We start from the raw sequence: 21,745 nt of genomic DNA, 5'->3' as shown, positions 1-21,745 counted from the left end.
TTTCTAGAGCACAAGTCGTCAGTGCTACTGCCAGGATGTTGTCAAATTCCATAGCCTTTGCTCTATCCTGTGCCTTCAGCTATTTCCTGATATCATGTGGAATGACTCAAATTGGCTGAAGCCTGTCATCTGTGATGCAGGGGATCTCAGAAGGAGGCCGAGATGGATCATCCACTCGTCACTTCTGGCTGAAGATGGTTGCAAGTGCTTCAGCCTTGTCTTCTGCATGACATGCTGGGCTTTCCCATCAATGAGGATGGGTATGTTTTTGGAGCCTCCTCCTCTGGTTAGTTGTTTAATTGTTCACTACTATTCACGACTGGATTGGCAGGACTGCAGACCTTTGATCTGATTCATTGGTTGTGGGATCACTTAGCTTTGTCTTTAGAATGCTGCTTCTGCTGTTCAGCATGCATGTAGTCCTGTCTTGTAGCTTTGCCAGGTTGACACCTCATTTTTAGGTATGCCTGGTACTCCTCCTGATTTGAAGTAAATGAAATGATAAAGTTCTAAAGTTATTAATTCCCAGAGATCTCCAAAGATGCTGCTTATTGTCTATAAATGGGCTATTTGATATAGTCCCCACCACTTATACTCTTAATGCATGCAACAGTCTATACTGGGCAATTAACAGTAACCATATCAAATACCAAAGATATCAATTACTAAGGAACTGTCTGTAATGTATTAAGCATGCCAGCTATTTTCACAGACTCAGCTATTTAATCAGATATTCGCAACTTGTTGAGTTACCTTGGATAATTAATCCCCTCCAAGTAGTGTTGGGTTAAAGTTTGTGCTAATCAGCACTAACTGCAGCAGTGAACATGGCTGGAAAGTGGAAACCCATGACCCTCATCACGAAAATCTACTTTGTGAACAAAATGGATGAGCTGCCCAAGATGAGCCAGCGCGACCTAGCATAGCACCTTGATCTTCCAAAATCTGCTGTCGCCTACCTGCATGAAAGACTGAACACTAGCATCAAAGTTCCAATCCAAAGGAAAAGGAAGTGCAAGGGTAAGGATGAAAGTTGAAGAGGCACTTCTGTGCTGGTTTCGAAATGCGCGTGGAAGAGATGTGCTTACCAGTGACCCTCTTCTAGCCCAAAAAAGCCAAACAGTTGGCTGAAGCACTAGGCAGGCTTGATCTTAATCCCTGTGAAGGGTTGCTTCAGAAATTGAAATCCGCGCCACCGTGCACCCAGAGAAACATAATTCAAATTCCACAGGTGCAGAGCAGTGGCTCGAAAAGGTGTTGCCTCTGCAGCTCAAAGGTTATGAACCCTGGAACATCTTCAGTTGCGACAGGAATGGTGTTTAGATATGTTCGCTCTCAAAGGTTAATCTCTGCATGGCCAAATAAAAACTAAGGAGAGAATTTCTGTCATGATTTGCTGCAATGTGGATGGCAGCACCAGATGGGATGTCAGAAAAAGAATTCACTTAGCTGTGTCATCTTGGTGACCACAACGCTCTGCCTGAAACTTGATACCAATAACATAAGGGAGGACATCAGTACTATGCTGATTCAAAATGATGACGAGGGAGAGCAAGATCCTGATGAAAAGCACAAAGAGATTATGCTAATGCTGACCAATATTGGCTCTGTGGCTCTGACATTGTGGTGTGTTAAGTTGCGGCACACTGATATAGAGCCATTCTGCGACATGCTAAAGAAAATGGACAATGTTTGATGCCCATACTGCCAGAAACAGTGTAAACTTGGACAGAGTTCTCAGGCGTAAACACGTAGGATTACTGTGATATATAGTGTGAGGAAAACCACACCAGCCAAGATTGAGGCATATTAATTTCATCATAGGGGACATTAATTTTAAACTCTTACTGGACTGAAAACATGGCGGCACCTGCATTCTAAAAGGACAGTGGCTGGAAACATTTGCATTCTAAAAGACAGTTGCCTGGAGAAGACAATGGAACTGCTCCCTGATTCAATTAACCAAATGGATTTTAATCAAAAGGCATTGAATATGTGAAAGTCAGCATTCCAGCCCCCTACTGAGGATGTCTCCTAAGATTGAAAGAATCCACAAAACCTCGCCAGGCAGATTGTTCCAAAAAAAGGAGCTAGTCACATGACTGGCCTGCTGGCCCATGTTTGGCTTGAATTGTGCTACAGAGAAAAAAGCAGACTGCAACTGGATTTCAAGAAGACAGTATCTCCCTGTCTCTCTCCCTCTCACTCAAAGACCGGGACCCATGAAAGAAACTAAGCCTCAAGACAAAACAATCGAAACAAGTTTGAAAGTGTGCACTGGGCCCCAAAGAGACAGCAAGATTTAACTGCAGTCAAAGACTTTACATTGAACTCAAAAGACAGTAAATGAATGCCAGCTATTGCTTCAAACCTTTCCCCTTGATTCTTTCTCCTTTTCTGTCTCTATTTGTGTGTGTGTTTATCGCGTATGCGTGCTCGCGTGGTCGCCTTGCATATTTTAGTAATTTTAACCGAATTAGAGTTTTAAGGTGAATAACCTTACACCTTTCTTGTTTAAATCCAAGAAAACCTGCCTGGTTAATTTCTTTGCCATTATGATTTGGGAGCAGTGAACAAGGATTCACTGAGGGGAAGCTAATAACACGGTGTTTTAAAAATTAAACCCTGTTACGGCCAAACCAGGAAAAGGCTGAGAGGCAGTCCCTAGACCCCTTTCTCACTTGGTCGTAACAAAAGTTGTGCACAATTATAACCTGTATCTTTGAAGCAAAGGAGATTGAGGGGAGATTTGATAGAGGTGTACAAGGTTATGACAGCTTAGATAAGTTAGACAAGGAAAAACTGTTTCCATTAACTGATGGCATGAGGACTAGGGGACACAGATTGAAGGTTTAGGCAAGAGATGCAGGGGGGATAGGAGGAAGAACATTTTTTTACTCAGCGAGTGGTAATGACATGGAACTTGCTGCCCTCTAGCGTAGTGGAAACAGAAGAAATCAATAATTTCAAAAGGAAATTGGATGGGCACTTGAAGGAAATAAACTTGCTGGGCTATGGGGTTTGATCAGGGGAGTAGGACTGACTGGCTTGCTCTGTGGAGAGCCAGCATGGACTTGATGGGCCGAATTACCTCTTTCTGTGACATAAATGCCTCTATGTAATGTATAACTTATTTATTTTAACTTCTTTAACTCTGTAGAAAGTGTGGTTTAAAAGTAGTTTGTAAAACTGCATACACTCTAATTTGTTAACACATGTGTGGAGCATACATGCTAGCATAGACCATCTGGGTCAAATGGCCTGTTTCTGTGATGTACACTCAGTATAACTTGGGATTCTGAATGTGAAGTTGATGTTTGAGCAGCGGTATCCCTTTTAACTATCTACCTCATATATAGGGGAAAATCTCGTTAACACCAATAAGTCCTCTATAAGCAGTGGGGATTCTATATAAATTTTCCAGGGCTGTGGTTATGGTATCTCCATAAATTCTTAATTTCTCTACTCCGCTGATAAAAAACTGTGTGTGTATATAATATATACACATTAACATTTGCTCAATAGCCTCACACTGTGGTAACCAGAAAACAACTGGTGATGATATTGTTTGCGTACACTCACATTTTTAGCATTGTATTTAAATTTTTAAGCCACTCGTATAGCTGTAGAACTACAATCAGTACTGCAAAACACCATATGCCAAGAGAGCTGATCTTTTCAGCAATGTCACAAAAAACAGTATTGCATTGGCCTTGTCTTTTTCACCATGTCACGCCCACGCAATCTGAAATTATGAACTATAAAGTGAATTTATGAAGCAAACCCGAAACGGACACTTTTCTTGAAAACAAAATGGAGTAAGAGATCAGGTGACCTTTCCTTTCCTGGCAATACACGTAGAAACTGCAAGAACCTTGAGCTAACTTTCATGTCTAGATAAGTCTTAGAGAAGTGGGTAGATGAGGGTAATGCAGTGGATGTGATCTACATAGATTTTAGTAAGGCATTTGACAAGGTCCGCATGGCAGACTGGTCAGAAAAATTAAAGCCTATGGGATACAGAGGAATGTGGCAGGTTGGATCCAAAATTGGCTCAGTGACAGGAAACAAAGGGCAGTAGTGGACGGATGTTTTTGCGACTGGAAAGCGGTTTCCAGTGGCGTTCCACAGGGTCAGTGTTGGGTCCCTTGCTGTTTGTGGGAAATATTAATGATTTGGACTTAAATGTGGGAGGTATGATTGGGAAGTTTGCTGATGACACAAAAATTGGCCGTGTAGTTGATAGTGAAGAGGATAGCTGTAGACTCCAGAATAATATCAATGGTTTGATTGAGTGGGCAGAAAAGTGACAAATGGAATTCAATCCAGAGAAGTGTGAGGTATTGCATTTGGGGAAGACAAACAAAGCAAGGGAATACACAATAAACGGGAGGATATTGAGAGGGGTAGAAGAAGTGAGAGACCTTGGAATGCGTGTCCACAGGTGCCTGAAGGTGGCAGGACAGGTAAATAGAGTGGTGAAGAAGGCATATGGAATACTTTCCTTTATTGGCTGAGGTATAGAATACAAAAGCAGGGATGTAATGCTGGAACTGCAAAAATGCTGGTTAGGCCAGTTGCGTACAGTTCTGGTCACCACATTACAGGAAGGACATAATTGCTCTGGAGAGAGTACAGAGGAAATTTACAAGAATGTTGCCTTGGCTTGAAAGTTGCAGCTATGAGGAAAGATTGGATCATCTAGGGTTGTTTTCCTTAGAACAGAAGAGGCTGAGGGGTGACTTAATTGAGGTGTACAAAATTATGAGGGGCCTAGATAGAGTATACAGGAAGGACCTGTTTCCCCTAGTGGAGAGGTCAATTACCAGGCGGCACAGATTTAAGGTGATTGGGAGAAGAATTGGAGGAGACATGAGGAAAAGCTTTTTCACTCAGAGGGTGGTGGGTGTCTGGAATTCACTGCCAGGAATGGTGGTGGAGGCAGAAACCCTCAACTCATTTAAAAGTTACCTGGACATGCACCTGAAGTACTCTATCAGGTGCTGGAAGGTGGGATTAGATTGGGCGGCTAATTTTTTCGGCCTGCGCAGACATGATGGGCTGAATGGCCTCCTTCTGTGCTGTAATTTTTCTATGGTTCTAAGTGATTAAAATACAAACAACCTTTCTGGATAAATCCCTGAGGAATTATTAAAGTGCAAATGACTTTTTCTATGGTAATGGCTGCTTCTCGCCAACTGATTGGGTTGGTAATACTGTCACATACTTTTGGACTCCAAACTCAAATTCCAAAGAATGGTTGTGAAAAAGCCCTACTTTATCAAGGTGCGATGAGAATGAATGACACCCAGACTCCATTGTCTAACAATGGCCTCACCATCAGAAACCATTTATGAGGACATTGGAAAGAAAACCTATGGTCACATGACATAAACTAGATTTCTGATGAGGAGCTTTAATAAAGGTATATTCTGAGCCTACAAAAGAGATCCATCTATGCCATCAAAGAGAAAGGACCCTGCCTAAGATTACCAGCTTTGAACTACATGTAGGCAGCAACTGGAGGTTGGCCTTGAACTCCCTACCTGAGAAATCATACCAGGACTTCGCCATTGACCTTTGGCTGGAATGTAACAAGAGGAGTAAACAACAGCGCATCCGTCTTTCTGAACCTCCCACGTCTTTCTTCAAGAACAAGGGAAAAGATTACAAGCCTGTACTGTTTCACGTCTACACCCCAGGGAAAAGCAAGTTTAACAGAGAACTGTTTAAAATCATCAGCCGTAACTCACTTTATAATCTTTATAATCTCTGCCTTTTTTTGAGAGAGTGTGTGTGTGTGTATCTGTATAAGTGTGAGAATGGGTGTTGTTGCATATATTTCGGATGTTGTATAATAAACATTTATCTTTTTTTAAAACATAGAGAAACCTGTCATTTGTCTGTTCTTGACAATCAAAGCACTCGGGTTAAAAGAAACACCTATTCCTTAAAAAAAACAACATGCTGTCTTCGTCAGTCGAGAGGCGAAAAAGGGAAACCATTCCTGTCTTCTCTCACCTATCCATAACGACCAGTAGTACTTCCACAGATTTGGGGAAATTGGGTTGGTAGTATAACTCATCAACCTCCATCCTAGCCAGTCTTTCTTGATCCTACTATTGTGCTCAGAAACACATGAAAATCACAAATCTGTGTTTCAGATTTATTGCTATTATAATTCTAGTCACTATTGCGAGTAATGCTTCTGCTTTTCAGGAAAATTGTACCTTGTTTTTGGATTAACATGAAAAACTTCTAAGACTCATCATGTGATTGGAACACATCGTATATTTCCAGCTACTAATACCATTGTAACAAAGTTGCCTGTTCTGAAAGCTATAAATATTTGGCATGCACCATTCAGGTGAGCTGCTGATGTTTTTTTTTGTTTCCCATTAGGTGAAAGCTCGTCCTGTGGCCCGAGAGGTACTTGCTACCTATTCTGTGGATGACATATTCATTGAGCTTGTTATACAGTTACCAACAAACTATCCTCTTGGGTCAATTATTGTAGAAAGTGGGAAACGGGTTGGTGTGGCTGTTCAACAGTGGCGCAACTGGATGTTGCAGCTAAATACATTTCTTAATCTTCAGGTACTGTATATTTATATACAGTAGGGTATTTTAATGAACTGATACATTTGTTAAACACAACTGACATTATGTAACCAGTTTAACTTTTCTGTAATAAAAACAAAAAATGCTGGAAATAGCAGGTCTGGCAGCATCTGTGGAGAGAGAAGCAGAGTTAACATTTCAGGTCAGTGACCTTTCATCAGAACTGCTCTGTAAATTGATTTCAAAGAACTTATTTCCTTTGCTTCACTTAATATTTTGGAATTGTTTTCTCCTGTGGCCTGCACATGTCCTGTCCAGGGGTAAGGCAGGAGACATGTTCTTCCGTTTCTTTTAATCCATCTGAACTGGACACTGGGAGAGGCACAAGCATGTTGGCATTTCCTGCAGTCTTTTTTTTTCCCAGTTTAAGCTGGCTAGGACAAACTGAAATTTGGAGGACCCTTAAATATCATCAGAGCCTTTGTTTTAGGATCTTGTACATGTATTTATTTCTGTTAGGAAGTTAGATAGAACAATACCTTTTGCAGGGTATCAAGTAAATTATAAACCCACCCCAGAAAGCAGTTTGGATGAAAGAATTCCTCTGTTCACAAGAAAGCAACTGAAAAATACAATATATTTTATAGTACATGTCAATGACAGATCTTGTATTGAGTTGTTCAAGTTAATTACACTGTATGGAAATCCCAGTAAAAGAACCAAAAAGCACATCACTGAAGCCTACCTGCAATCCCTTGTCACCTTGAGAGAAACAATAATCTCCCTTAGATTGTTGAAAACTCAGGAGAATTAGTCTTCCTGGGCCTGTCATTTTTTCAACTCTGCTAAAACGCCATCATTAGGAGTGTGTCTGCTCATCCTGTCTTCCCTATTTCCCAACTTGCACTTTTATTATTTTAACTTTTAATTTATGTTGAATTTAACATATCCTATCTTTGTATACCAGTTTCTTTAAAAAAACATTAAATATTTCTGTCTGTCATCCCCATAAACATTCTGCACTTAGAAGTGGCATTTTGTGAGTAACTGACATGTATTTTAGCTCTCATACATAGCTTTAAAATTTCTCCTCACTCCAATCGCCCCAATTCCTCCCTGTTCTGACATAATGATTTTTTAAAATTGGGTCTAAAAGACCTGTGTTTCCTTAGGAACAGCTTGACTATAAAATTGGCTAGCTCATCTGGTTAATGAGCTGGAAAATTGGTGAAAGAAAGTCCTTTAGCTTCCCAGATGGCCTAGTCAGTAAAGGCACTGTCCCCTACAACACTTAACTATACAGGCAAGTGGGATTGTTTCACTCCATTCAATAACTTCAGCAAAAATGTACTGCGAGATTAAAGTAGATTTCCTGGCGGTGTAGTTGCATTGACATTTTTTGCTGTTAGGTTCAACGCTTAGTCTCCATTGAATTAACGAATCTCAGACACTGTGGGCTGAATTGGCAGGCGAGAAAAATGGCCCCATCACGGCAGCTCATTTAAATAGCTGGGAAGGGTCACCCCCCCCACCCCCCCGATCACATGGAGCGGGTGGGCTGTCCGTCCCGGCACTGGCATCAGCTGCCTGTGCACAGGAGCAGCTGCCATTTTTAAAGGATTGTTAGCCCTACTGGCATATTTAAAGGTAAAGTGAATTAAAATAGATAAATACATTTCTTTTGCATCTCTCCCACCCCACCACTAACAATTAAATGATTTGCCCTTCCCCCCAAAAGGCTTACCTTTACCATCTGACCTCCTCTTCCCCCCCACAAACTGCACAAACTTTCAACTACAACCCTTCCCACCATCCCCTACACCCATGATGTTAATTTGACACGTTCTCCCCCCTTCCACACTGATAAACTTACCTCCTCCCCCCTTCCAACCAGTGTGGCACCTCGTTTCCCCAGACGGGGTTCTGAAGATGTGGGAATGTGGCCACTGGGCCGAAGATCGCAGTGGGACGTCAGAAGGCGACGTCAACTTCATTAATTCATTCATTGTAATTTATTTGAATAATCAAATTGGGCTCCTGTCGCTGAGCGGTGGGGGGCCGCCACAAGCCCTTGCCACCGCCTCCGGCATCGGGGTGCATGGCAGCCCTCTCCTGGAGGCATCTTCAGGAACCCACCCCCCTCCCCGCCACAGAGCCCGACGCCTGGGGGAAAACAAAATCCAGCCCTGTAGCTCTGTGGACAGTTGTATTGGGCTCAGTGCTCTTGTACTAGATATGAGGAAAAATCAGCTGGGGTTCCAATTCTTGATTGTTATTCACTGACCCCATTTCCAAAGTGTGCGTGCAAACAGAATTCAGCTTAATTTTGATCCCTTCCACAGTCAAACAGTTTGCCAGCACTTGCTGGTGAGATTCTCGCATGAATATTGACTATTTAGCCAAAATACTGGAGGGCTGCTGGCCCCCCATGTAATTGTGCCTCAACAACAGTCACAAGAAAAGGGGACATTATGGCCTCAGTCAGCCTTGCCTATACCATGACAAATGACCACCTGTTCAATGCACTGGTCGTTGGAGGCCTTCTGGTGCAGCACTATATCAGCTATAAATACACTATGGGAATTAACAAAGAAAATTAGGTTTTGTGAACATCTAAATTATTGTGGAAAAAAGGCTTTGGGAAAGGAGAAGGGAAGAACCAACAAAAATGATTGCTTTTTAAGCAAATACTGCAAGGCCACCATGTTAAGTAAAATATCTGTAAGTGGTCTCCTCTACACTGGGGAGACCAAACGCAGATGGGGTGACCACTTTGCGGAACACCTCCGCTCAGTCCGAAAGCATGACTCCGAGCTTTTGGGTGCTTGCCATTTCAACACACCCCTTTGCTCTCATGCCCACATATCTGTCCTGGGCTTTTTGCAGTATTCCAGTGAACAGCAATGCAAGCTCGAGGAACAGCATCTCATTTACTGATGAGGCACGCTACAGCCTGCCGGACTAAACATTGATTTCAATCATTTCAGAGCATGACGGGCCCCCCTTTTTATTTTTAGTTATTTTTTCTTTTTTTATTATTTTTTATTTGTTATATTTTAATTTTTTTCATACCATGTGCCTACCCACTTTTTTTTATGCTTGTGCTTTGGGCCAGGGCTGTTCATTTTTCTGTCAATTAACACCCTCTCTGCACTAATGCTTTGTCTTTCAGCACACCATTAACATACCGTTTGTCTTTTTTTTTTGTTTTTATTTTATTTTATTTATTTTATTTAGAGATACAGCACTGAAACAGGCCCATTGGCCCACCGAGTCTGTGCCGACCATCAACCACCCATTTATACTAATCCGACACTAATCCCATATTCCTACCACATCCCCACCTGTCCCTATATATTTCCCTACCACCTACCTATACTAGGGGCAATTTACAATGGCCAATTTACCTATCAACCTGCAAGTCTTTGGTGGCGGGAGGAAACCGGAGTACCCGGCGAAAACCCACGCAGACACAGGGAGAACTTGCAAACTCCACACAGGCAGTACCCAGAATTGAACCCGGGTCGCTGGAGCTGTGAGGCTGCGGTGCTAACCACTGCGCCACTGTGCCGCCCTTTGCTCCATGACCTTCTGGTCAGTTATTCTCTGTGACCCTCTGTCCTATCAACACCTTGCCTTTTGTTATCTCTTGCCCCACCCCCGCTTTATTTGCTTAAAACCTATTACATTTCTAACATTTACCAATTCTGATGAAGGGTCACTGACCTGAAACATTAACTCTGTTTTTCTCTCCACAAATGCTGCCAGACCTGCTGAGTATTTCCAGCATTTCTTGTTTTTATATCTGTAAGTGGTGTTGGGGAGGCTTGAAAACAAACTAAACCTACTTGCTTCCGATGTGATATATATACTCCGTGTAGCCTGGATCTCTCAAGTACTGTTTTTACCTTGCCTCAGTCATGTGATATAATGCTTCAGTAAATTGTGTAAACACGTTTAAACTATTGCATGACCACAATAAGCACCAGAAACCAGGTGCAGGTCCTGAACTATCTTTGAGCGACATTATTGGAGACGTTGTAGTTTTTAAACAGCATATTACACCACAGTGCAAAATCTTTTTATGCCGGAATACATCCATATGCATAAACATGCTTGTAATTTTTTAATAGAAGAAAAATGAAATATTGCAGATGCTGGAAAGCTGAAATAAAACAGAAATGGTGGGAACATTCAGCAAATCAGACAGCTTCTGTGGGGAGAGAATCAGAGTAAATGGGCTGGATTTTAACTTACTTGACTAGTCGGTGGGGGGTTGTTGGTAGATCACTGATAGGTTCCTCACCCAGGTTGTGAGGGTTGCCCAGGCTGGTACGCTGAAACCAGCAGGTAAGTGGAAGGCAATTAACATCCTGTATCCGACAGTTATCACCTGGATGCAGCTGCTGGGTTTCCTGAGGCATTGCAGCCTCATTATAATATTTAAAGTGCCAGTCCACTTTCTTGAAGCAGGTTAGTCAACCGCCCCACATCCCCAGTCCCACCTCCACTAAAATCTGAAGTAGATGGGCTGGTGTCAGGAATTTTTTTTTTGTAACACTTTAACCCATCACCACCTATCCATCTGCTTGCCCCCAAATGTTTCAGGTTGCTGACCAGTTCTGATGAAAGGCCAGTTTCTCTATCCACAGATGCTGCTTGACGTGCTGAACATTTGCAACATTTTCTGTTTTCATTTCATTTAATTTTCTGCCTGGTTTAATTTGAGTTGTGCAGACTGACTGCCAAATGAAGGTAAAGCAAGATGATAGATCAACATGAGACAATTTCCAGTTAATTAAATCATTCATCTTATATGTAAATGGTATCAGCCAGTGTAGTAATTACTTATACTAATATTTACTTATTTTGTTGATATATTCATTTAAAATGGTTTAAAAACTTGAATACAAACTGAAATCATTGTCGTTCCTGCAATATTCCTAATTAACTGTGCACGTTTTATTGCTTCATGTTGCTTTTTAATAGAATGGCAGCATCATGGAAGGCCTTGCATTGTGGAAGAGCAATGTAGATAAACGGTTTGAAGGAACTGAGGAATGCATGATCTGCTTTTCAGTAATTCATGGTTCTAATTATTCACTTCCAAAGAAAGCCTGCAGAACCTGCAAAAAGAAATTCCACTCAGCCTGCTTGGTAAGAAGTTTAAATAAAAAAGAAACTATCTTTAGAATTGTCAAACAACGTTAGTAATCAGATTAAATAAGCAGATCCATTTTTATGTCTGAGCATTTAGTTCCTCAAACTAGGTTTAAAAGTTGCAGATTCCATATCAGGAGGGCAGTGCACAGCGAAAGATCTTTCATCTTTTTTTAATACTGAGTACTCTCACTAATAATGCATTTTAGACTACTTTGTATGATGTATAATGCATTAATGGGGCAAGTATCTGCTGTGCTTCACCTCTATGTTATTGCAATGAATTGCCTCTCAGACACTAAGTTTTAAATTTTCTTCGGAGTGCAGTTATTGATGTTTGTTATGAAGGATTGACATGGTAGTAAACAACTGAACAGTCCACAAGAATTTTTTTTACATTTGTTCTCTGGATGCAAGAGACAATAAATAGCAAGGCAGCATTTATTCCCACCCTAGTTGCCCTTGGGGGCATTAACAGGCAACATGTAATGCGGGACTGGAGTCATGTGTGGACAGAACCAGATAAGGGTGGCAGATTCCCTTCTTTGAAGACCATTAAGGAACCAGTTGGGATTTGAAATCTGACCTGGTCTTTTTCTCTGATACACATAAATCTCACCTTTTGACTGTATGCAAATGTGACAGCCACTCCCTTGAATTCTTAAAATAACACTTTTTAAAATTTTTAAATGGCCTATAATGTGCTTCCAAAACTATTAACCTTTAGACAGCTGCAAACCAGGAGAATTCCATTCTCCATGGGCTGATGAGCTTTGTAAGATTTCAGTTTACACACTGATATAATAGTAAGGCTATTCAAATAGCATTAATAGTTTTATCACTATAATAACTATCACCCTGTTTTAACTAAAATAAGTGTTTAAAATGCAATTTTTAGTTAAAAACAAAGAAAGCACTTTACATCACATTGCCCCTTATCCCCATCATATACTTCTATATTTTTAACTTTAAGTTTATTTTTTCCATCTAATTCATCTTCACTAACACAAAAATCTTCTTACCTTATTTCATCTTCCTTTTTGCTCCCATCACCTGTTTTGGAGGTGAGAACAATTCTCACTAAACTGAATATTGTTCACCTTTTGAAAGCCTGCAATATTAAGATTGAACTGGTCACACCATTGATGGAACTAGATCAATTCTTTGACATTTTTACATATGTAAAAGGCTGTGACTAGGGCTTGTTCTCTGAGCTTGGCTAGTGCTTAGGAAGGTGAATAAAATGCTCAGATTTCACTAGACCTAATTGAATAAAAATGTTAATTTGTAAGCTGCATCAAGAAGTTATTCATAATCGAGGTTAAGGCAAAAAGGACTTTTATTCCATTGGATCATTATACCTCATGAATATTAATTACAAAAGTTTTAAATTATCATTTCATTGGATATCTTTGCTACTGCATTAATTCCACTGTAACCCTGATTAATGACTATAAAATTAACCTTTTTATCCTATAATGAAGTGCTGTCAACATGTATATTTTGGCTTTAAGGAGCCCCACTTCTTCTTGAATCATCATGAACGATATTACATTTCCGTAATATCCCTTGGATTGTACTTTTCGTTTTGCCCTTCTAATATATGTCACAGAATCAGAGAATGGTAACAGTACAGCAGGGAGGCCATTTGGCCTGTCATGTCCATGCTCTGTAAGAGCAACTCAGCTAGTCCCACTCCCTGCCCTTTTCCCATATCTCTGCAATTTATTTTCACTTTAGGTGCTTAGCCAATTCCCTTTTGAAAACCACGATTGAATGTACCTCCACCACACTCTCAGGCAGTGCATTCCAGATCCTAACCACTCACTGTGCCTAACCACTCACTGCGTAAAACATTTTTTTTCTTCATGTTGCATCCATTCCTATGTGTGCACAAAGCAACACTGGTTAATGGCATCCTTTGACCTCCACTTTGTGGAAACCATTCTGGAATTTTGGTGTATGTATAATTATGATGCTGAAACTTTCTGTCTTTCCCTTGGCTTTAATTGATAATTGAAGTTAAAATGAGGAAGTATTCGATTGTGTGTTTACATATGGAACACAAACTTTGTTTATAAGTTCTGAAAGGGGTTGAGTAAATCTCTTGACTATTTCTGCAATGCTTTTATATTTTTCTCTAACAGTATTAAACAGTATGTTTGCTAACTTCTGAAATTTTTATATTTACAGTACCGATGGTTTACTTCCAGCAACAAGTCTTCATGTCCACTATGTCGAGAGATGTTCTTTTGAGATAGTTTGGCTTTTCTTCTGTTATTGTGACTGCCTAGTGGAGTCTAGGAGAATTGTAGTCATGAAGCACAATTCATCAGTCAAGGGCTTTATGGCGGTCAGAAACTGGCAATATTTGAATATTGCAGGAGGTGGAATTTTGTATGGTTAGCTTCTCATACCAAAACTGTAATCTTGGAGTATTTGTGTCAACATTTAATAAAAAGCATCAGTGATTTTCCACAATTAAATTTATCATTGAAATGAATGACAATATATTGTAGAATTGTTTTCTCCCTTATTTTAAGATGAAGTCCCTCTTCTGTCCACCCCCATGCCCCCAAGTTTGTCTTTCTGGCTGTGTGGCAATTTGCTTCTATGTCTCCACTGGTGCTACTGTGGATCAGCTACTGCAAAGTGCATGAATGTGGCTTTAGAATGACTCCTACTTTGTTTCTCCTCCCATATTGTGGGATAGTGCCTGCTTATTACTCAACAGTAGGCAATCAAACATGCAAACCACCCAAAAAAACAAGATGGTTTTAAAATCATTACTGTTAATTTCCTTATAATATAAAATATTCTGTGACATGAATCTTGTTCAGTAGTAAAATTCTAAATAATTAACTGCAGTATTGTGTAGTTTTAATGAGTAATGCCGGCACCAGTCAATTTTGTTTTCCCTACAGTGTTAAGTCTCTCTTTAACCACACACAATAGTCACCTGTATAGAGTGATGTTCATATTAAAATTACGATGGCCATCAATTTCTATACTTGATCATTGTTGAACAAACTGTCCAGCTTTTTTCCTCCAGAACAAACAATGGAAATGTAAATGGGAATCTGCACCACCATGATAATCTATTTGGATGCAGGAGTGTCACTTTGCTGTGCAATCCCCTAATTCATGAGGCTGTGTGGTAAAACTTGTCCCTAAAATATGCCATGGGGTGTGAAGCTATGTATGTATGCTTAAAGTATTCATCTAAAATTCGTCTGCTATTTCAGCCCAGGCGTTAATCCACTTATTTTAAATGTATTAACACTCCAACTAACATAGAGGAATTTCAGGTGCATGCATTAAGCTAACATGCATTGAAATTCTATGGCAATATTTTAGGACCTTAATTCCTTTGGATAATTATGGGATATTAAAATAAAAAGTTGAATTTATATTGCACTTTCCATATCTCTCAAATATTCCAAAACATTTCATGAATGATGAATTACTTATGAAGTGGATTGATTTGTCATGTAGACAATTTGGCAGACAATTTGTACATTGCAAACCCCACGGACAGCAATTAAATGCATGTCCAATTAACTTGTTTTGTTGGTGGCAGCTGAGGGAGAAATCTCAACTCCTATTTTGAGTATTGCCATCCACCTGAACCACAAGAAGAAACCAATAATGTTAACATCTCATCTTTTAACATCTGCTTTACAGGACGTGACTTGCAACAATGTAGCTCTTGCTCAGTATTGCACTGAAATGTCGCCCGAGATTGTGTGCCCAAGTCTTGGCCTAGGACTGGAATCCACAAATTTCTGACTCAAATAGCAAATGAGTCTAGCTGACACAACACAAAAAATTCCAACTAAACACATTTTTACAAGATTTATGCATTTTATTCCACTTAAAATAGTATAATCCAAATTCTATTTACACCAACAGTGATATACTGATGAAGAATCCAACTGTTGTGCAAAGGAAATAGGATAAGCAAGAGCTATGAGTTGGAAGCCCTATAAATGTGTTAGCTGAGGGCTTGTAACACATACACTTGTTTACAAAATCTTTGAATACACAGGCTTCTGATTACTTGCCACATAATGAACTGCATCGTCAACAAACTTGTATCATTACACTGGGAAGAGAAACTTTTAAATACATTTCCAAGTATTAGCATTTGCTTTTTAAAATTTGTGGATTTAAGCATCCAGACTTCCATGAAATTTCCCATGAGACAGTGTAGCTAACTTCTATGTGTCCACTGCTGGGCCAGATTACTGGTCATTGCTGGAAGAGAGCTGGTAGAAGATTGATTGGACTCTGCACCAGAAGCTTTTGTGATGTAAAGCACTGATTGTAGTGTGCTTGAACTGATATTTACAATATGATTGAAAGTATTAATTACAATAAATAAATGTGAGTATTAATTGAGGGTGTGACTAAAATCAGTATTTACCGAGAGTGTGATAAAACAAAAGTAATTCTTTCTTTATAAAAGCTACTGGTGCAATCAATGATTATTGAGAAGCCATATAAAACTCACTTTAATGCAGAAATATTTATGTGGAGGGACTGATACATTGTTAGGATGTTATTTACTCTGAAATCCTATAACTATAGATCAAATAAGCTATTCAAAAATAAATCACAATTGTTACCTGGAATTAAGAAACCACAGGTGTCAATAAATCTTTGAAAGCAAATGCTCTGTTACGAAAAGTGAAATTTTACTGCAGTCATATAGGAAACGAAACAACTGGCATTCTTCTAAATAAATTATATTTTATATATATAATTATTTTCAACTCTTATAAAGGATTGAAATTTGGAGGGTGACAGACCCATGTTTCCCATCATCTCTATGAATTATCAAATGTAATTTTATTTTTGTTTCTAAACAGCATTATCCTTGGCAAGATTTCGACTTGTTTAATTCATTCGGGGGATGTGGACGTGCTGGCTTTGCCAGCATTTATTGTCCATCACTAATTGTCCATGAGAAGGTGTTGGTGAGCTGCCTTCTCGAACCGCTGCAGTCCTTGGGGTGCACCAACAGTGCTGTTAGGAAGAGAGTTCTAGGATTTTGACCCAGTGACAGTAAAGGAACTAAAACAAATTGATTGGAAACTAAAATTTCTGATATACAAAATAAACTGTGAAGTAAAATTCAAAAAATTACCTAATTCACAATAACATTTAATTGCTTTCTATGTCTTTATGCCCCACTCCCCTCCTCCCCCCACTCTCCCCCTCCCCCTTCTCTCCATCCCCCTTCTCCCCTCCTTTCCATCTCCCCTCCTCTCCATCCCCCTTTCTCCCCCTCTCCCCATCCCCCTTTCTCCCCCTCTCCCCCTCCTCTCCCTCGCCCCTTCCCCCCCTTCCCCCCCTCACCCTCCCTCCTACCCCTCCCCTCTTACCCTTCCCCCTCCCCTTTCCCTCCTCTCCCCTCACCTTTCCCTCTCCCCTCCCTCTAGACCCCCTTCCTCTCCTCCCCCTAGACCCCCTTCCTCTCCCTCCCTCTCCTCCCCCGATACCCCCTTCCTCTCTCACCCCCTCCCCCATTCCCCCTCCACCCCATTCCCCCCTCCACCACTTTCCCCCTCCACCCTTTCCCCCTTCCCCCCGTTCCCCACTCTCCCCTTCCCCCCGTTCCCCACTCTCCCCTTCCCCCCGTTCCCCACTCTCCCCCTTCCCCCCGTTCCCCACTCTCCCCTTCCCCCCCGTTCCCCACTCTCCCCTTCCCCCCCGTTCCCCACTCTCCCCTTCCCCCCCGTTCCCCACTCTCCCCTTCCCCCCGTTCCCCACTCTCCCCTTCCCCCCGTTCCCCACTCTCCCCTTCCCCCCGTTCCCCACTCTCCCCTTCCCCCCGTTCCCCACTCTCCCCTTCCCCCCGTTCCCCACTCTCCCCTTCCCCCCGTTCCCCACTCTCCCCTTCCCCCCGTTCCCCACTCTCCCCCTCCCCCCGTTCCCCACTCTCCCCCTCCCCCCGTTCCCCACTCTCCCCCTTCCCCGCGTTCCCCACTCTCCCCCTTCCCCCACTTCCCCACTCTCCCCCTTCCCCCACTCTCCCCCTTCCCCCATTTCCCCACTCTCCCACTTCCCCCTTCCCCCTTTTCACATTCCCCCTCCCCCACCTTCCCCACTCCCCCCTTCCCCACTCCCCACTCCCCCCTTCCCCACTCCTCCCTTCCCCACTCCCCCACCTCCCCCCTTCCCCACTCCCCCACCTCCCCCCTTCCCCACTCCCCCCTTCCCCACTCCCCCCTTCCCCACTCCCCCCTTCCCCACTTCCCCACTCCCCCCCTTCCCCACTCCCCCCTTCCCCACTCCCCCCTTCCCCACTCCCCCCTTCCCCACTCCCCCCTTCCCCACTCTCCCCACTTCCCCACTCCCCCCCCCTTCCCCACTCCCCCCCTTCCCCACTCCCCCCCTTCCCCCCTCCCCCCCCCGCATTCCCCCTCCCCCTCCCCGCATTCCCCCTCCCACCCGCCCCGCATTCCCCCTCCCCCCTCCCCGCATTCCCCCTCCCCGCATTCCCCCTCCCCCCTCCCTGCATTCCCCCTCCTCTTCTCCCTCCCCCCTCCCCGCATTCCCCCTCCCCGCATTCCCCCTCCTCTTCCCCCTCCCCGCATTCGCCCTCCCCCCTCCCTGCATTCCCCCTCCTCTTCCCCCTCCCCCCCTCCCCGCATTCCCCCTCCCCCCTCCCCGCATTCCCCCTCCTCTTCCCCCTCCCCACCTCCCCGCATTCCCCCTCCCCTTCCCCCTCCCCCCCTCCCCCCCTCCCCGCATTCCCCCTCCCCTTCCCCCTCCCCCCCTCCCCGCATTCCCCCTCCCCTTCCCCCTCCCCCCCTCCCCGCATTCCCCCTCCCCTTCCCCCTCCCCCCCTCCCCGCATTCCCCCTCCCCTTCCCCCTCCCCCCCTCCCCGCATTCCCCCTCCCCGCATTCCCCCTCCTCTTCCCCCTCCCCGCATTCCCCCTCCTCTTCCCCCTCCCCGCATTCCCCCTCCTCTTCCCCCTCCCCGCATTCCCCCTCCCCGCATTCCCCCTCCTCTTCCCCCTCCCCGCATTCCCCCTCCCCCCTCCCCGCATTCCCCCTCCCCGCATTCCCCCTCCCCGCATTCCCCCTCCCCGCATTCCCCCTCCCCGCATTCCCCCTCCCCGCATTCCCCCTCCCCGCATTCCCCCTCCCCGCATTCCCCCTCTCCCCCTCCCCGCATTCCCCCTCTCCCCCTCCCCGCATTCCCCCTCTCCCCCTCCCCGCATTCCCCCTCTCCCCCTCCCCGCATTCCCCCTCTCCCCCTCCCCGCATTCCCCCTCTCCCCCTCCCCGCATTCCCCCTCTCCCCCTCCCCGCATTCCCCCTCTCCCCCTCCCCGCATTCCCCCTCTCCCCCTCCCCGCATTCCCCCTCTCCCCCTTCCCCGCATTCCCCCTCCCCCTTCCACGCATTCCCCCTCCCCGCATTCCCCCTCCCCGCATTCCCCCTCTCCCCCTCTCCGCATTCCCCCTCTCCCCCTCCCCGCATTCCCCCTCTCCGCATTCCCCCTCTCCCCCTCCCCGCATTCCCCCTCTCCCCCTCCCCGCATTCCCCCTCTCCCCCTCCCCGCATTCCCCCTCTCCCTCTCCCTGCATTCCCCCTCCCCCATTCCCCCTTCTCCTTGCCCCCTCCCTCCTTTCTCCCCTCCTTTCTCCCCCCTTTCCCTCTTCCCCCTTTCTCCCCCCTTTCCCTCTTCCCCCTTTCTCCCCCCTTTCCCTCTTCCCCCCCTTTCCCCCCTTTCCCCTCCCCCCTTTCCCCCCTCCCCCCTTTCCCCCCTCCCCCTTTCCCCTCCCCCTTTCCCCTCCCCCTTTCCCCTCCCCCTTTCCCTCCTCCCCCCTTTCCCTCCTCCCCCCTTTCCCTAATCCCCTTTCCCTCCTCCCCTTTCCCTCCTCCCCCTTTCCCTCCTCCCCCTTACCCCTTACCCCTCCCCCCTTACCCCTCCCCCCTTACCCCTCCCCCCTTACCCATCCCCCTTACCCCTCCCCCCTTACCCCTCCCCCCTTACCTCACCCCCCTTACCCCTCCCCCCTTTCCCCTCCCCCCTTCCCCTCCCCCCTTTCCCCTCCCCCCTTTCCCCTCCCCCCTTTCCCCTCCCCCCTTCCCCTCCCCCCTTTCCCCTCCCCCCTTCCCCTCCCCCCTTTCCCCTCCCCCCTTACCCCTCCCCCCTTACCCCTCCCCCCTTACCCCTCCCCCCTTTCCCCTCCCCCCTTACCCCACCCCCCTTACCCCTCCCCCTTTCCCCTCCCCCCTTACCCCTCCCCCCTTTCCCCTCCCCCCTTTCCCCTCCCCCCTTTCCCCTCCCCCCTTTCCCCTCCCCCCTTTCCCCTCCCCCCTTTCCCCTCCCCCCTTTCCCCTCCCCCCTTTCCCCATTCCCCTTCCCCATTTCCCCTCCCCCCTTCCCCATTCCCCTCCCCCCTTTCCCTCCCCTTCCCCTTCCCCCTCCCCCTTTCCCCCTCCCCTTTCCCCCTCCCCTTTCCCCCTCCCCCTTCCCCTTTCCCCCACCCCCTTCCCCTTTCCCCCTTCCCCTTTCCCCCTCCCCTTTCCCCCTTCCCCTTTCCCCTCCCCCCTTCCCCCTCCCCTTTCCCCCTTCCCCTTTCCCCTCCCCCCTTTCCCCTCTCCCCCCTTTCCCCTTTCCCCTCCCCCCTTTCCCCTCCCCCCTTTCCCCTCTCCCCCCTTTCCCCTCTCCCCCCTTTCCCCTCTCCCCCCTTTCCCCTCTCCCCCCTTTCCCCTCTCCCCCCTTTCCCCTTCTCCCCCCTCCCCTTTCCCCTCTCCCCCCTTTCCCCTTCTCCCCCCTCCCCTTTCCCCTCTCCCCCCTTTCCCCTTCTCCCCCCTCTCCCCCCTTTCCCCTTCCCCTCTCCCCCCTTCCCCTCTCCCCCCTCCCTTCTTCTCCTTCTCCTCTCCCCCTTCCCCCTCCCCCCTTTCCCCCTCCCCCCCTTTCAACCTCCCCCCTTCCCCTCCCCCCTTCCCCCTCCCCCCCTTTCAACCTCCCCCCTTCCCCTCCCCCCTTACCCCCTCCCCTTCCCCTCCCCCCTTACCCCCTCCCCCCTTACCCCCCTCCCCTTCCCCTCCCCCCTTACCCCCTCCCCCCTTACCCCTTACCCCCTCCCCCCTTACCCCCTCCCCCTTACCCCCTCCCCCTTACCCCTCCCCCCTTACCCCTCCCCCCTTACCCCTCCCCCCTTACCCCTCCCCCCTTACCCCTCCCCCCTTACCCCTCCCCCCTTACCCCTCCCCCCTTACCCCCTCCCCCTTACCCCCCTCCCCCCTTACCCCCTCCCCCTTACCCCCTCCCCCCTTACCCCCTCCCCCCCTTACCCCTCCCCCCTTACCCCCTCCCCCTTACCCCCTCCCCCCTTACCCCCTCCCCCCTTACCCCTCCCCCCTTATCCCCTCCCCCCTGACCCCTCCCCCCTTACCCCCCTCCCCCCTTACCCCTCCCCCCTTACCCCCTCCCCCCTTACCCCCTCCCCCCTTACCCCCTCCCCCCTTACCCCCTCCCCCCTTACCCCCTTACCCCTTTCCCCCCTCCCCCTTTCCCCCCTCCCCCTTTCCCCCCCTCCCCCCTCCCCCTTTCCCCCCCTCCCCCTTCCCCCCCTCCCCCTTTCCCCCTCCCCCTTTCCCCCCTCCCCCTTTCCCCCCTCCCCTTTCCCCCTCCCCTTTCCCCCTCCCCTTTCCCCTCCCCTTTCCCCTCCCCTTTCCCCTCCCCCTTTCCCCCTCCCCCTTTCCCCCTCCCCCCTTTCCCCCTCCCCCTTTCCCCCTCCCCCCTTTCCCCCTCCCCCTTTCCCCCTCCCCCCTTTCCCCCTCCCCCCTTTCCCCCTCCCCCTTTCCCCCTCCCCCTTTCCCCCTCCCCCCTTTCCCCTCCCCCTTTCCCCCTCCCCCCTTTCCCCCTCCCCCTTTCCCCCTCCCCCCTCCCCCTTTCCCCCATTCCCCCTCCCCCATTCCCCCCCTTACCCCATCCCCTGCTTTTCCCCTCCCCCCTTTCCCCCTCCCCTGCTTTTCCCCTCCCCCTTTCCACCTCC

General features: G+C 46.7%; 1 protein-coding gene across 5 annotated transcripts in view; it reads left to right on the top strand.

Annotated features, from left to right (window-relative positions):
• The window catches only part of ltn1 (listerin E3 ubiquitin protein ligase 1), a 169,624-nt gene extending 155,400 nt beyond the window's left edge, over positions 1-14,224 (top strand). For all 5 annotated transcript variants that reach the window (XM_068040504.1, XM_068040503.1, XM_068040502.1 and 2 more), the window contains 3 exons: positions 6,403-6,597; positions 11,551-11,718; positions 13,915-14,224. In XM_068040504.1, the coding sequence (XP_067896605.1) occupies positions 6,403-6,597; positions 11,551-11,718; positions 13,915-13,977 (426 nt within the window). In that variant the 3' untranslated portion in view covers positions 13,978-14,224. The remainder of the gene's footprint in view (positions 1-6,402; positions 6,598-11,550; positions 11,719-13,914) is intronic.
• Positions 14,225-21,745: the final 7,521 nt, after the last annotated feature.

This window comes from Heterodontus francisci, chromosome 10 (genome assembly GCF_036365525.1).
Source record: "Heterodontus francisci isolate sHetFra1 chromosome 10, sHetFra1.hap1, whole genome shotgun sequence".
Classification (NCBI taxonomy): Eukaryota; Metazoa; Chordata; class Chondrichthyes; order Heterodontiformes; family Heterodontidae; genus Heterodontus; species Heterodontus francisci.
The sequence above is the reverse complement of the archived record's forward strand: the minus strand, read 5'-3'. Positions and strand labels throughout refer to the sequence as shown.